We start from the raw sequence: 18,268 nt of genomic DNA on the forward strand, positions 1-18,268 counted from the left end.
GATATATTTGGCCTGATTAGAATTGCCGGTTTGGCTTTAACTTATAACTCGAGTAAAGACGAAACAGTTTCATATTTACGTATTTTTATCAATTATTGTTCATTAAATGGGAGTTGGTTTGTTCCCCTTGAAAAGTCAACTTATTTCCGATCAACGACAATGATTACATGTTTTTAATTTTTCCTTTTACAATTGAAATTTTATTCTTCAGGATGATTTAATTCCAGTCCCCGTTAAAACATTATTAACATTTTGCTTTCAAATTACTTCAAAACATCTTTCAAAATATAACTTACCAGTATGGATTCACACTTTTAAAATAATTCTACTTTAATTAAACTTAAGAGATAATATAATCAATTAATCAATACTGTTTAGGAAATAAATTATATATATATATATATATATATATATATATATATATATTAAGAGGAGAAATTGAAAAAATATTAGAAAAAATTTTATTGAACAACTAAAAGAAGCAAACTACTTTTCTTTGATAATAAAAGCATAACTGGTATTTCTCATACAAATTACCATGTTAAGTTTCACATTATGTAGTGATCTTTAAAAGTACAGTGAAGGTTGTGAAACAAAAGTAAAGCTACCAAAAACATTTAAGTTATCATTTTACAGAAATTAATAAACAACAGAGTTGATGTTTAAACTGCAGAGGATAAGCATACAACTGTAATATTGAGTCAATTACAAAAATAAACGGAAGAGTAGGTTCTGCTCCTTCAAACTGGCAGGTGTACATAACAACTTCTATTGTTCTGAATTCTATCATCTTTTTCGAAAGTATGAGATGTTTGCTCACAGTTGCTGATGCTTCATGTCTGATTTTGATCATTGGTCAACATGACAAGCATGCAGAACTCGGTGAAAGGCAGTGGAAAATATAACTGAATGTTGCAAAAAAATTACTGAAAAATTGCTATAAAATATTATACTTGATGAAAAAGAAAAACAGATTCTGGTGTGTCACTTTCTTATGCTTTCTTGGTACTCGGGCAGGAGTTCCTCACTACATAGAAAGGTTTCAGAGTTATATTTCTGTTACTGCTACGAAGATAAAGCAAAGATATCAAACGATTTATTTTTTAAATTTTTGCAGTTTATTCTAAGAAACAATGCTTAAAACTCAGTCTGAAGTACAGGAATAGAACAAAGAATTTTTTTCAATAATATTCTTTGATAATCATTGAAAATTTTGCCAAGACTACAAGAAAAATAACATTTCAAAATGTTGGAATTAAAATTAAAAAATAAACACAATGTTTTAATTTATTTTCCAATATGTTGTTTTAAGATTTGTATTTTTGTTGGCGAGACAGAAAAGGGTGGCAAACTCAGGGATTTGGCGTCGTAAACATAAATATGACTAATAAATGAATTAAATTGGAGACATATATTAAACCTACATTGCTAGAACAGAACAACTTGTTTATGTACAGTAAAGAAAGACAAAAATTATCAAAAATATGAATCTGAAGTCAGAAAAGAAAAAAATTATAATAGCACACATTATTATTATTATTATTAAATATTATAATCAGGTGTAATCATCCACACTGAAACAATAAAGTTTTACAAGGCTTATGAACTCATGGAAAGTTCAAAATAAAGTCTGGTCAGAAAAACTTCATTTTTTACTTTCTGAAACCATATTTAGTTTCTGAATTGCTTCAAGAACTAAAAATTTGTTAGGAATAACATTCCAGCCCCGCACGAAAACACTTGAAAGCAACATGGTTGAATGAATTATAAATATGCCAAAAATACATAAAAATAGTTTAGGAAGCAGACTTTGAACAACTAATAAAATTTATAACATTTAACATAAATATAAAACTAAAAAAAAGTTTCAGTCTCACACACAGTATTAACCCTCTGGCTGCTCATCCCACGATTTCCACAGGCAACTCAAATGTAGCAAAACCTGCTCATCCCGCAATTTCCGCGGGCATGTGTTTTTCTTCCTTTATTGAGGAGCGCATCCCGTTTTTTCTCTGTTCAACCACTGAAATAAATTATATACAGTATCAGACATTTAGCTTACGCTTTGGCCAATAGATATCGTTAATTGTCCACTAAGTTGCGGCGTTTGAAGACTGCTCAAACTCCACTTTTTGCCGCTTTTTTCTTACAGAAATGGCTGCTAGAAAACATTCAGTGATTATCTTGATTATTTAATTAAATTATTGAATTTTTAATTAGAATAATAATTAGATGGATTATTAATTAAACTTACTGAATCTGGTGCAAAGACTGTGAAGTTGGACTTTGCCTTAAATCCTGTTTTGAACTCTATCATACTAAAGTGCATTTCCAAGATATTTTTTCCTCAGTGCTTTATATTTTTTTAATTTTATATATTTTACTTTTTTATGCAATAAATAGAAATTAACTGTAATTCGACTGAAATTTATTAAAAAAAATTTTTTTTTTTTGGTGATAACATCTGAAATTGGTTTTTCTCATGATAAAAATCTATCCAAAAAAATATTTTCTAGAAAGGAAAAATGCATTTTTCAATTCTCCAATATATATAGATTTAAAATATGAAAAAAATTCCACAGTTTTTGAAGAAATTTCGGTCCACAAATTGAGCAGTCAGAGGGTTAAAAAATTATGCTTGAAATGCAAGACGTATTTCTCAGATACACACACAGGTAGTGAAGGGGTTAGAACCTCAGAACACAAATAGCACATGTGTAATGTACAACAGAATACAAAAGATAACATAATATATACATATATATAGGGAAATTCTTACCTCCTATTTGTCCACAAACATGGAAATATGAAACAAAGAAATTAATTTTAATGAATATCATTAATTTTCAAATATATAAAACAATATAAACAGATAAAAAGCACATTTCAACAATAAAAGGATTTGAATTTTTCAATGCTTTTTTATACTATTAACATGGAACCTTTATAATTTAATAATATGAAATATAAAATGTAAAAGCATGCTGTACTAATGCAATCAAATAAATTTCAAATGGATATTTTCTGATTATTTACATCTTGCTCTGAAAAACTGCCACCTTGTTGATGAATAATTTTTTTCCAAGCTAATATGCAAAAGGCAAAAGCTGCTTTGAAAGTGGTGGGGCACTAAGAATTACATAACAAAATTTAAAAATCAATAAAAAAGCAAGAAACATCCATAATAAATCACTTTCTTTCAAAAATTTGTATTTTTCTTTTCTTTCTCCTCCCCCATGTTGTTCCTTCCAACACTCATATTTTGCTTGAAAATTTTATCATTTAATATGTATAACCTCATGGAACATGAATTTTTGCATTCTCTATTGCTGGACAAAACACCATCTCTTATCATCAGGTGGCAAATGATTCTTTACAAAGAAAAAAAATGTGATCAATGCAAAAACAATGTTAATCCTAAAAATGCCTGTTGAATTTCAAGATAGAAATCCAAGCTCATGTGCATAAACATATTACGGCAACATCATGGGCTGCTCATTCAGGTGATATAGTGCATTGAATTGTGAATACTTTTTAAAGAAGTGCAGATAATCATAAATAAACACAGAGTTTTCATCTCAATATACCATTAACTTATACTGCTGGATAGCAGAAAATTCAATGATTCAAGAAATATTATTTTGAAGCATTCACCGACTTCTTGTTTTTAAAACATAAAATTTTAAAATCACAAGAAAATTGTAACAAAATATTTTATTCTGAAAAACAAACATGATAATTAATTTTCTCTAACCAAACACAAAATTTCTATAAATAAACCTACACTCCACAAGAGCAAAAACATTTTTTAAATCAATTTCCAATGCTCCATTTTAAAATTCCTGGTAATTATAAGAAATAGAAAAGGTAGGTGGTGATTATAACAAACTAAAATTGCTCAATCTTTTTATTAAAGAACTAAAAGTGTAAAATTCAATTATTTACATAACAGCTTTTTAATATACATTTGCATGTAAGAATGCCTGCAGATTAGTACTTTGACATAAATAATCATATTTAGTAGCTACTTTAGAAAATGATATTCTTAAAATCTTACAGAAGAAAAATATCTTACCAAAATTGCAAGAATGTCTAGAGGGCTTTTTCCTTTAACACGAATGCCATTTACTTCTCGGAGCTCATCCCCTACATTTATAAGGCCTGAAAGTATATGGAAGAGGTATTCATGCTTTTTTGTTCATATTTTTAAAGTATTTTTCACATTACTGTGCAGTAATGCATAAATATTTAACAAGATTTCCATACCACTGCGATCAGCTACACTTCCACGAACAATGCGAGACACAACAACAGCATCCGAAGCTTCATCGATTTTGATAGTGGCACCCTATAACATAATAAAATAATTTTCTAATTTACTGCAATTTTACTGAAAATACATTTAAATTCACGAGATAATTATTTAATAAATGTATATAATTCAATACATTATGCTATTTGATTAATTTTTATGGCATATAACCTAAAAATATATGATATATCATCATATGGCTTTGAATTAAGAATACGATATATTCTTGAAACAGAAGTAAGCATAATGTGAATAAAATATGTAAAGAAAACTTAGGAATTGCAAATTTAATACCATGAACATGAAATCAAGACCTATGTGCATGGAGGCATGGAGGGATGAGTTATGAGTAAGCATATGAGATGACAGTAAAATAAATGAATAGAATTCAGACAATGAATGACAATATTACAATAAACAATGGATTATAAAACAAGTTGATTCAGCCATGACCTTCATGAGGAGGCCATCACACTGAAAAATACGGCAGGGCTTTGTGCCCATGTTGCAATAGGGAAATCCATTTACTGAAATGGATAGTAAATTTTTAACTGAAAAATAACTTCCACATATAGACTAGTCAATTGATATAAAATATCAGAAAACAGAATGTGTAGATTATTTTCAATTTTACGTGGTCTGGAGACATTTTAAACACCTTTCTGCATAAACATAACTGAACTGATGAACCAACAACTAATGATATAAAATAATTTGAGTATAAATTCAAAAATTACTCTATTAATGAAAAGTTGGGAAGGTTCTGAAGATAAGGGTGATTATAATCAGTATTTCATTTATGTTCAATTACTGCTCTTCTACGCATTTACAGAATGATCTCATTTAGCTTAAAAAAACATCAGAGAATTAGACAAATTTGGCATTGTGCACAATTTTGCCCTACCCTTAATATCATTTCCCCATGCACACAGCAATCTATGTTCACTTAAAAAAAACTCAGAGAATTTCACAAATTCTAGCATTGGAGAACAAATTCAATCATTTATGAAGCACAGCTTCATGGAATGTAAATTTTGGTATTCTCTGCAACTCGATAAAATATTATATTTCTGAAGAAATGCGATGCTTTCTTCTTAAACCAGAAAACTCCACAATCTCATTATGGTTCCTTACATGAGAAAAAAATTCCCAAACTAATCAAACACTAATTAAAACAAGTACTAACCAGAAAAATGACTGTCAAACTTAGAAACCTAAATTCCATGTGTGCATACGTGAGCTGTCACATGTATTTTCATGATTTTCTTAAGGATTGCCTGTTTCAGAAAACACAGTGCGTTGCTAAATGAATGCTTTTCAGAACTGGGCATATAATCAGAAAGTTTAAATAAATTAATAAATAAATAAAATTATCTTTACATGGTCAAAATTATCTGAGGTACCACTAGTTAAAAATTGTGAGAAGGGTATATCAATTATACTACAGCCAAAATGTCTATTTAATGAACATTTTATTCTATATCTCTTTCTCATCGAGAGATGATCAGATCTGTTTTCATCAAACATCAAAAACGCCCGTGTTTACAAATTAGTCTTGGAATAGTTTTCCTTTCCCCCTGCTTAGTAGATAGCTACAGCATTAACAATAACCTACTTAAGTGAAATGACTGCTTCTTTCTTGGGGGTTTTTCTGCGATTTCATTTATTGAGTCCAGTTTCACCTTGCACCTGTGAACATCAATAGCTTTCTGTATTTCTCCTTTAGTTGCTTCAAAAGAATGATTGAGATGTCTCTTAACAACTCGCGAGCGAAACCGATGAGCCATACACTAATGTGGAGTGGGAAAGCACTAAATAGAAAACAAACGAGGCGTTGGGGCGGTTTGCCGTTGCCTGAATGAATAGCTGTTACGGGTGATTTTGATGCGAAAGAGATATATTCCTTCCATTTAGCACAGTCTTTTTGCAGGATTCTGCCAAAGGTGTGAATTTCTCTGTATAAAAAAAACTTCAAATAATGAAGTGCACTCTCTATTTAACAAAGTTTTCGAATGGATGATTTTTTTAAAACTTTTCTTTATACTTTAAATTTTTATTCATTTGCCATGATACCTACATGCAGGCACCTATGGCTCATTATCTGTGGTGGTCGCAGATGGCTCATTATCTGTTTCACAATCCATTCTACATGAAGTATGAAGTAGAGGAAGGGAGATTCTCAGATGAAAAAGCATTTAACTTTCCTATTGTTAAAAATTACCCAACAAATCCTGTTTCACAAACCAGTTTAAGAAACAACTGCACTTTATTTTTATTTCTGCTTTTCATGGTTTTATATAGCAAATTTTTTTCGAAGCTAGTTGTATATTGAATGATAAAAATGTTGAAATGAAAGTGCCTAATACTAAAAGAATAAATACTGATTCTTGATGAAGTGGATATGAGTGTAAAAAAGAAAGATATTGCCATGAAATTTGGCATTTTGCAAAATATTTTTTCGGCAGTCTTGAAAATTCAGAAAAATTTTTTTGTCAAGCTTCAACTCCACGTGCAAAATGTAATAAAACGTGTGTTCATGAAGATTGATGAAGCAATATTAAAATATCTGCACATAGTGAGAGGTAAACACTTATTGGTATCAGGGCTTTTGATACTAGGAAATGTTACACAATTTGCCAAAGCCTTGGGATAAAGTGAATTCATGTGAGCAATGAGTGGCTGGAGAAATTCAAAAAGCAACATGAGTAGTTGCAAGACCATACGTGGTGAAACTGATAATGTTAATAAAGATAGCTGTGTAATATGGAAAAATAAAAAGTAAAATGCATCATGGAAATGCACAATTTAAAAGATATTTTTAACAGCAATGAAACTGACATATTTTATCAATGCTGTTTTATTAATGACACTATGCCTAAACTGACACATCTCTAACTTTTCCCTTCAAATGAAACAGGTTAAATTATATAATTTTGACAATTTTTTCACAATCAACAGGACTTTTTGGATCAATCTGTCCTAAGCAATCTTTAGCAGGATGAAAAATAACTTATTATTATTATAAGGCTGATAAACAAATTTTAATTTACAATGTTTTTAATCAAAAATCTCTCGCAAGACCCTGAAATCAGGGCTGTGTGGACTAACAATTCAAGAAAAGATGTCAGTCATACAATCTTTTCTAAATATCCTGTATATGATACATATCAGGGATGGCCAAACTTCAAGACTATGGGAGAGGCATGATAGATTTTATGAATGTTCAAGAGTTACACGTCCAAATTTATATCATTTAAAAAATAATGAAACAGGTTTTGAACATAAAGAATTTTTTAAATTAATGAATATGTAATTAACATGACATATAAATACAAAAAAATACATCCTATACTGACTGTTTTGTATTCAGAAAAATCCCCAAAAAAAATAAAAATTTGTAACTCTTATATACTGGGCAACTTAGAGTAAATTGCAAGTCATTATTTAAAAATAAATTGAGTGTTTTTTTTTAACTCATAAGCAGCCTTTTAGAAATGATAAAATTCAATGATACACGTCAACCTGCACTGCAGAAAAACCTGCGAATTCAAGAAAGAATATTTATTTAAAAATAAGCTATTAACTTGTTTGCTTACAAAGTAATTTTGTTTCTCCACACAATTAACGTAAGGATCAACATACTGAGATCATTTGAATCTTTGAAGTCTAGCCTAAAAAACCGACAAATATTTATCTCGCAAAACTTTGGAATAACTACTTTTATGAGGCCCAGTAAAGTAGAATTCACCAAAAAAAGAATACAATTGCATTTTCAGTGGTATTTGAATAATCAGTCTCTCTCCTGATGACCCTGACTGATAAAGTATTTCAGTGTGGCATCTTGAATAATTCCGATAATTTTGGACACAGATAACAAAATTAATGCGCATCATTGAAAATTCTCGAAACGAACTCTCGAATTGTTCTGATAAATGTTGGACATAGATTAAAAGGTATTTTCTCCCTCTCTTCTGCCATGCCTTGGTGGTGTTACTGTAGGACATTCAGCGCATATTCGAGAGGTCCAGGTTTGAGTACAGGTGAGGGCATTGCTCATTTTTTATGTCTTCTGCTTAAAATCACCTAATTTATCTATATTGGTACCCAATCTAAAAATGCGGTGAATGATGATTCTTCTTCACCAGAATTTGGCGACTGGGGATAGTTGCCCTTTAAAAGGGGTGTGTAAGATGTTTTCTCCCTCCTTTGGAGTGTAACAGTACCACACATTACGTATATTCAAGAGGTCCATGCTCAAGTCTCGGCGAGGGCATTGCTAATTTTTTATGTCTCCCACATAAAAAATCCTAATGGCTCCACAAGAGAAAGTTCATGCACATCACTGAAAATTTTTGAAACCACCTCTTGAATCTTTATGATAATTGTGTACATACATAACCTATTGCTAATAAATCTGTAGTTTCTAATCTGTCACTAATATAATGAATTTATTTCGCAAATGCAAATATAACGTGAATGTGTAACTCTTCAGACATGCACAAATGTTTGATGTGGAGGCTTTTTGTAACATGGCAGACATTTGCACAATAGTCTAGTTCTTAAGCTCTTGCCAAATAGGTGTACAGATTCTCCATATTCTAACTGTTGGACCCATAAAGGCAATCAAATGACTTACCATCTGGTCTTGAATTTCTAAGTAAAATAACTCAGAAGAAATTTAAAATTAATTTATTGTCAGCCTAACAGTCATGTAGTACAGCCTTCCATTGGGTTACCAAACTTGTATGAAGAAAGTAAATCTCAAATGGAGTTGGAAAGGGAGTCTATAGGCAGAGAATACTTTAAAAAATAAAAGATCAGACTAAAAATAAACGTTTACAGGAGTAAAATTTCCCATTATTGCCTGAGATTTGTAATGATCAAGCAGTGGGTCATTGTACAACTTTTCGTTTGGCTGCTAAGCTTTCATGAAAAACATATAAGACCGATAATTGAAAATTAGGAAGAACAGATTAAAAGAAATGTAATGCTGGCATCAGAGCCAGGGCAACCGGTGCAGCTACAGAGTGGCAGTACTAAGGGATGAAAATTTTTAGATATGCCAGGCAGCAAAATGCCTCTAACCTAGTGCAAATTTACTGATGACTCTAACCTAGTGCAGCAAAATGTTTCTAACCTAGTGCGAGGTAGACAGAAAGAAGGTCATCAAACAAAAAATGCAAGAAAATATCAAGCTAAAGAGATTTCACCAATATCGATATGCCGATTTTGGCAGAAACATTTGTGTTCTGTTGATCCCTCATTTGCTTCACACAGCGTTATCGATATGAAGATTTGGTGATTAAGGTAAGAGATCTCTATCTGAAATAACTATATTTCATGAAATGGGAATATAACATTTTGACTAAAATTTAAATTGTTGTTAAAGCAGTGATTCTTCCCACTACTCCAATTATTTCAGCATGCACAACTATTGGTGAAATTAATTATGATCTCTGCTTAAGATTACCAAGGAATTATTATGAAAGATATGTAGAATTTCATGTAGGAAAAATATTCATTAAGCATATTACTGTGAATGGTTGCTAAATATGTAAAGCAATTGCAAAAAAATGCTTGACTTGCTTAGGGATAGGAAATTAATTTTGAAGGAGTTCCACAGAAAGTTGAGACTCCACCAAAAATAAAATCCTTGTAAAATTCTTCCACATATTAAAAGAGCTCTATATGGATTGCAAGGTGAAACAGGTTTCTTCAGCAGTTACTCACACCATTCAAGGATACGAATAGCAAATCTTCCAGGTAGATCACAACTGTTGTGAACAATGGGATCACACAGGAATGTAACCAAATACTGTCTGAAGTAAATAAAATTAATTTGAGAGAAAAATATTAGGGAGAGTAATTAAATAAATGTATTAGCATTGAGTTTTAGATTAATGTAGTATTAGTGTATTCCAATTACAATTGCCTGTTCAAAAAGTAATATAACCAGAACAGTAATTGCGAGAAATAGAATTATTTGTAATTTTACTTGTTGCTCTGACGATAAGCTACCAGTGGACAGTTTGAAAGCTGTCAAATTTTTACATACATAATATGAGAAATTAAAAAATTAGCGATTGATAAAGAAATGTGGCATTGCACGATTTCAATTTCAAATTCCATTTGTATTAAAAAATGAAAGTACATTCATTCAAAACAAGTTGCATTTCAGACGGCAAAGGATCGCAAGTAGCTGCAGTTAAGGTGTCAGAGAGCCACAGTTTGGCCATGTCTCATATACATACGAGATCACAGGTAATTATATACTTATTTTATTAAAACATATTTAAAATGAGAAATTCACTTTTTTCGCCTTTACTATCATCTATACTGACACACAAAAGAAAATGAAATTACATACATACAGAAAATAATCTCTTTTAAGTCACTTCAAAGCATTAAATGTACAGGATGAGATCATAAATAGGTACAGAATGACAAAATAACAACAAATGAAAAGCTCACTTTGAACAAAAACATAAAAACATTCAAAAAAAGCTTATTCTAAACAGAAATATAGAAAATAACAATAAATGAAAAGCTTATTTACTTAAAAAAGCACATTTTTAAAAATTACAAATCTTCAATTATTTTAGACTAAAAATACACTTAAAAGAGATGCATTTTAGATTCTACCTATGACAGAATTACATAAAGTAATCATAGTAATAATTTTACATTTTATTAATACAGTGGAGAGGAAAAGAAAAGCACTAACTTACCAAAGGTTCAGTGTTTTTTATAAGTTGAACAACTTTGACACTTTCATCATCTTCATCTACTTCAAAAGGCACATCTGGTAAAGCTGGAAGGAAGTCTTTTCTTGCCACCTGGTCATGAGTTTGAAAAAGAGCCTGAAACAGAAGAAAAAAAGGAACTTCCATATTATTCTTAATATATTCAAACAATAACTTTATTCTGATAATGCCACACAATAAGAACCTAAAAGATAACTGTGTATTTATGCAATATCTAATTTACTACTTTTATTTAAGTAATATGCGGCTTACTACTTTTATTTAATTATTTATTTATGTAATATATGATCAAATACTTTTACTTGTTTTTTTTTTTTTTTTTAGATAGTGCCCCCCTTTTTTTTGCTATCATTTTATCACACGTTCGAATATGAGAGCTACCAAATTTTTCATCTTATGAAACTATTGAAACTTATATGAATTATTCTTCCTCATGCATACAGCAATCTGCTTACACTTAAAAAAATTCAGAACTTCAGAACAGTGCATACTAAACATTATATAGATCATATGATATATTACTGTTGTATTAGTGCTACATTACATTAATTCTGGTTATAAAACAAAAATAAGGTTGCCACAATAAAATCATTACAAAACAATGAAAAAGCTAGGTGTTCAGAACATATCACAATCTAATATGTTAATCATCAAATTTGGTGTGCCCCTTATTTTTTCCTTTAACCAATTTAAATTTCAGTAATTTCATAATTCAATAACAATAGCTTCATAAAACAAATAGTCAATAACTTTCATATTCAAACATGTGATAAAATGAAGGAAAAAAGAAATGATAAATATAATAAAAGTGGTAGACTGCATACATACTATGTACTTATAAGTGGATATCTGAAAACATAAAATGGCAATGATCAGCAGTTACCTCTTGAAATGATTAATTATAATAATTACAAAACTACAGAGGAACAAATAATATAAACAAGTTCAGCTTTTAGGAATTTATGTCACGCATATGCACCTAACACATTGACAGCCCCGGCACTTTTCGGATTCCGGTCCAAGAAGCCAAATCGATTTAATCGTATTATATTATTAAAAATACTAATTATGATTCGTAACAATTATTAAAAAGTTTACAGGATTTTCTTTTTTTTTTCTTTTTTTTTTGTAGAAAAAGGGGCCCTACGAATTATCTTTTAGTCGGCTTTTGTTAAACAAAGTTCTTCGCAGAAGCCCACTACGAGAGTTGATTCGTACAGACATGCTTCGACTTATCGCCTCGGTACAGCTAAAACAAGCATTAAGTGAGTAAGTTACTTGTAGCGGCGCTAAAGTGGCAAGTCAAGAAACTACAAGATAACTCATATTGGGTGTCCTGAAGAAGAGCGCTAATACGAGTTATCTCGTGTTGGGCAGTCAACATATTAATTGTGTCAATTATAAAGGAATTTTATACACAAAAATAGTTCTTATAAAATGTAACATTACATATGGTGGCATAGTGTTGTGAAATTTCACTTAATTGCATCAATTATAAAGGAATTTTAAGCACAAAAATAGTTCTTATAAAATATAACATTACATATGGTGACATAAAGTAGTGAAATTTAGCCAAAAGTTCCATGATAAAATTTCATCAAACTTTAATATCTAGTTGGTATTTGAAGTAGAATTTTATAAATTTCTGACATTATCTTACATAAAGAAATGCAGCTGGATTATGCAAGAATGAGCAAATAGATGAATTTGAATTAGCAATGTAATTTCACATTAAATTTTTACAGCCCACAGTGATATAATTTCTCATCTTTTTTTTTTTTTTTTTTCTTCACCCTTCCAAATACTTTTACATAAAGAGTTACTAAATTTCATAGCAAAAACAAAAGAGAACTGATCTAATTCTGGAAAATTTACAATTACTTCAAATACAAATAAAAGAAAGCAACCATCTGCCTTAACTTTTCATTATTTCCATCTTTAGTGTAACTAGATACAGACAGAAGATTAACATGGATAAGATTCAATTCTTAACAAAGATTGTTCTGCTGCTAATTTACATGTTCATATAAAATTTATTTACAATCCGAAATGTAAGCAAACTATCATCAAAATAAATCAAAAATAATGAAGAATCTGCATAAACGTATATATGTTTCTTGCATTGTGATAAAACCACAGTACCAAGGAAAATCAAATTTTGAATAATGTAATCCTTCACCAAATATCGGCATCTGGAAGTCCTAATTTGGAATTTTTTCTTATTGAATTCATATTTTGTAACACTTTAACGAATGTTTGATTAACAAACCCAATGATTTCAAAGCATGCAATGACAACACTCTTTGGGAGGGGGGAGAATTTTATCTCCAGCGTTGGAGACTGTGTATAGGAAATTCTAAAAATATGCACATTTGAAAATTATTTTGCGATATTGCTGTTGAATAGAATTTTATGGTTTAAGTGCAAAGAACATGATATGTAATAGTTAAAGGTAGCACGCAAAACGCTAAAGAAAGGTCACTTTGGGCACAATGAATTATTTATTTTTTTAATTGTTTGTTTTTCTGGACCTTTCAATTTTTAATGAAGATATTTTCAGTTTTTATTATTTTTGCCTTGTGGTGAAATGAGAAAACTAATTGAATGAGAAATATATCTCTAATGAAATTCAAAGAAATAAGTGTTTCGCATTAGCAGGAAATATTGTCCCTAGTCTGTATCAGACAGAGGAGAATGTTTACGAGTAGCGCATGCACATTAGGTAAGTGGTGCTGAATTGTGTGTAAAAAAACTGTTTCTTTTTCATTTGTTTAATTTTTTTTGTATATCATTGTAGATTTATTATAGTATTTGAAGAGAAAATGTGGCAAAGATTAGAAAATTCTCCAGATGAAATAATTGTTGTGCATTCTCAGTTATAAAATGAATGAGATCTAATGCTGTTAAGTGAACCTAGCACTAGAGTGTTGCTATAGTATATAAATATCATGGATTTTAAGAGTGCATTTATTCTATTGTGGTTTATGCAATATCGATGAAGTAGATTTAATTCAATTCAATAAGTTTAAATGAAATGCAGGAAAAAATGTATATATTTAATATTCATACAAGGAAGTCATGGTGTACACATCAGATATTTTTTTATTTCTGATTTAGTGTACATATTAACAGAAATTTAACACAATGAAATTCAGAATAGCTGAGATAACTATATGAAGTAAATTTTGACAGGCTATTCTTTTGCTGTACATTCATTGTTCTTCTTAGTACTTCATTTTAATATATAATGTTCTAATTTTCATTATTATGTATAATATTGAAGTTTTTGAGCTAAGTTTTCATATTTAAGACTTTATTTTTACCACAATCTTTCTTTTGGGAAGGTGATATTTTTCCCTTTTGATTTAGCATTAATAAAATTTTAAGAATAGAAAAAGGTAAATTGTCATTAATTACTCGTAATGAAATATGACATGTCCTCTTATTCCTATTATATGCATTTCATTGAGTTGCATTGAAATTTAGTACAAAAATAATGATTAGACTTTTAAATAACATTAAATTTTCATTTAATTTTTACAGTGATATTAGCTTCAAAGGTAAGAACTTTATCACTACAAGAAACTAAAGTACATTACAAAAAAGATCTATTTCATGCATTCCATTATGTTACATAGTTGATTGTTGACTAAACTTATTTTTTTATCATTACTAATTTTCTCCTCTTAGAAATACCTAAGAATTGTTGTAATATTTCATGTGACTGATGGAAATAATCCCCCCCCCCCCGACATAATGAATAAGTGTATTACACTTATAAAATATGTAAGAACTTTGTTATTCTTAAAGGCAGTTACTTCATAACAGACACAAATTACTCCTCAAAATTTGAAATTTCAGATGATTGTTCAACACAAAGAAGAACAAGTTAAAAATATTACCTTTAAATGAGGTTTATCTAATAATACTTGCAACTCAATTGACTCTGGTGACTTAGAAACTTTCAGTAATTCTTTAACCTTTGAAAAAGAAGGAAATTAAGTCAACTTGACAAAAATAAATAAACGATCATGCATGTAAGTATAAAATAACACTCCTACAAACATTTCTCTTCATAAATAATTTAAATCATCATAAATCAGCATATTGTAACTCTTATTGTAATTGACAACAAAAAATGTTAAAAAGATACAACTTTTTAGAACAGAAAACATAACATGTTTATACAGATTAAATAAGCTATATTCCTGCATCAGGTTAATGTTCATGCTTGAAACTCAACCCGCATTTTCCTGTCACATCTAACATCCCGAGAGAACTATATCTCATTAATTTTTATTGATCATCACGTTAATTTTACAATGTATATATATCAGCCTTAAAATATGAAAAATTCTGAATTTGAGGAGATTTTCATTTTATGTAGTGGCATCATTTCAAAAGAACTCCAAACTGACTTACACTCAGTTTATTATGCAGTTCAGGTTAATAAACTATTTATAATATGATTATGTAAAATATTTAAAAAGATGTTTTAAATGTTATATTCTTTGACTAATTTCCTTTTGTACTTTCCAATTTTCTTTGTTAATTTCATTTTACACATTTCTACCAAGGAAATCCAGCAGCAGTGAAGTAAAGCTTTTATTTGACAAAGAACTTTTAAATGTGATGAAGATAAAATTTTAAAAAAGAAAAAATCTGAAAGCTTTTAAATCTTATATAACACCCAAAGATTTATATTACACCAAAAGTTTTTCATTTACATATGTACACATTTCAACAGCATTTGGGCTAAAAACATTTAAAAACAGCATATCTTTAGGATTTCTAGACAGTCTCAAGTGCTGGAGATAATGTTTTATTCTGTTTAGTGTTGCCACTGTTCTCTTTGAAATCGTTGAGTGCTTAAATCAGAAATTTGTTAAGGTTTTACAAAATACAAAATAGATAATAAAACAAATTCAAAATTCAATATTGGGTTTCAGGTGCCCATATTTCAGGCGGTTGACATGCATTATTCAAAATCTGATGGCTCTAAGCAGTGTTGTATTTTCACAATGCAAGAAAAATACATACATTCATGCAGATTCTTTATTATTTAATTTCTTTAAATACAATACAGGCCAATAATGTTTGGTGACAACAATTTGAAAAAGTGATTGATGCTTTAAGTTATTTGACGAAAAATGCCATTTTGAGACTTATAGCCCTTAAGAGCTAATAATTATATTTTATTTTTCTTCTATACTATATGAATTCCACAGATGGTTATCATGAAAACTCCATATTTGTCATCATTTATCAGCTGATGCTGTAAAAATAAAAGTAAAAGATTTCCCTATTTTCTAACTCAATAACTTCATAAACAAAAATCTATATTCTTTTCAAGAAAAGTGAAGTTCTTTAGAATAAATTCTTTATGTTTCTATTTAATATTGAATAAAAACATAAATAGGAGTCATATACTAATGTAAATCAAATATAGTACAAATATTAACCGGTAAAAGATACGTTGAATCTTCAGAAAAAGTTCTACAATGTCTATAGTAGATTAAACAGTACAAATGAAATAAAATTTGATGACAAAAATCATGCTGAAATTCACTAAGAGGGGTAATGAAATTATTAGAATTTAGATTCCATTAATTCCATAAATTTAATTTGTTTCTGAGAAATATTTTCGGTAGTACAGGCTAAAACTTGAAAAAACAGGAAATTCTGCTATCTACCAAGAGACTTGCAACTGCAATGAAATGCCAAGAGATGGTAGATATGAAAATGTATGCTTTTTACTTACACTGTGTTACAATAATAGTGGCATATTTTAAATTATATGGGACTGATAAGACATACCTTTAAATTCTATTGGGGGGATATGGAGGATTGGGATAAGTGTTCCATCTACTCAAATAAATCTTTGGCAAAAAAATCCTACAGACAAGCCAATTCAGATCTCAAGCCAATACAAAACTGATAATATGAAATGACAAGTATAATGTTAAATAAGAAATTAGACAGCTGCAGGACTTAAGGAGATGAGGAAGTTTGAAACAATGAAATATCACTTTTCTACAGTGTAAATTTATTCATATCTATTGATACTATATCATTTTAGAAAACACATATTTTTTTCACTGCTTGATAATATATCATGCAATACAGATGGTAATGTCACACAACCATTTTTCAGCAAGCACTGCAATAACTTGCATGGAAAGAATCTTCAATAATCCATTTAAGTTGATAATACAACAGCATAATGAAGAATCTCTTTATTTAGTACTAGCGTAAGTATCCAATGCCAGTTAAGTTAGATTGAGAATAAATTACAACAGAGAGAACGATACCGCTGTAATCCTTCTCTAATAATGATGCAATAAATATGATTTGTAGTTGTAATATTTATCAGTTTGATGTGATATTGCGACCCCCCCCCAAAAAAAAACCATTATATCAGCAACAATGGCATGCAGTTTTTAATGATTTTCGTCTTTCTAATCAAATGGTTGTAAAAGCTCAAGTTCCATCCAATATTTCACCTATATTCAAGTTTAGTCGATTAAATGTGGCCAAAAAATTGATTGTAATTTATCAGAAATCAATAACACAAACAAACAGACAATCTTTTTTATATGTATAGATTTTGTAAAACTTACAAATTTTTTATTAACAAACTCTACGATTTGAATGCGAGCAGTAGCAACACTTTTCAAAATAAAGCATTTTTATCTCCAATGCGCAAGACTTTTGCCACTCGGAAAAATGAGTTCGAAAATTAGCGCTTTCAGACTTTTTAATTCATATTTCAGCTGATTAAAGTCGTATGAAGATGGGAATAGTCGAAATGGCTTCCCTCGAATTTTTGGAATCAGGAATAATGTATTTAATGTTTGCCAATGCTATTTTTATTGCATTATAAAACTTACAATTTTTTATTAACAAACTCTACGATTTGAAAGCAAGCAGTGGCAACAACTTTCAAAATTTTCATCTTCAGCTTGCGAGACTGTTGCCACTAAGAAAAATGAGGGCAAAAGTTATAGTTTTGCAAGTTTTAATTAATACCTCTGATTTTAGCTACTTTTCTTTGGAAAAAAGTGGATATCGACCTTTTCCAGGATCCAGAAAAGAATTGTAAAAAGTTTGGTGATGATAAATATAGTAGTGACCGAGTTAATAGAAAGCAAACACATAGACTTTCTTCTCTCTCTCTCTATAGATAACAAAG

General features: G+C 29.6%; 1 protein-coding gene across 3 annotated transcripts in view; it reads right to left on the minus strand.

Annotated features, from left to right (window-relative positions):
* The window catches only part of LOC118195737 (MAGUK p55 subfamily member 7-like), a 106,383-nt gene that overhangs the window by 34,657 nt on the left and 53,458 nt on the right, over positions 1-18,268 (minus strand). For all 3 annotated transcript variants that reach the window (XM_085814070.1, XM_085814071.1, XM_035367060.2), the window contains 4 exons: positions 14,979-15,056; positions 11,041-11,172; positions 4,267-4,348; positions 4,075-4,161 (listed from right to left, as the gene is read on the minus strand). In XM_085814070.1, the coding sequence (XP_085670196.1) occupies positions 4,075-4,161; positions 4,267-4,348; positions 11,041-11,172; positions 14,979-15,056 (379 nt within the window). The remainder of the gene's footprint in view (positions 1-4,074; positions 4,162-4,266; positions 4,349-11,040; positions 11,173-14,978; positions 15,057-18,268) is intronic.

This window comes from Stegodyphus dumicola, chromosome 3, assembly GCF_044657685.1.
Source record: "Stegodyphus dumicola isolate Sdum_Otavi_A_Nest chromosome 3, ASM4465768v1".
NCBI lineage: Eukaryota > Metazoa > Arthropoda > Arachnida > Araneae > Eresidae > Stegodyphus > Stegodyphus dumicola.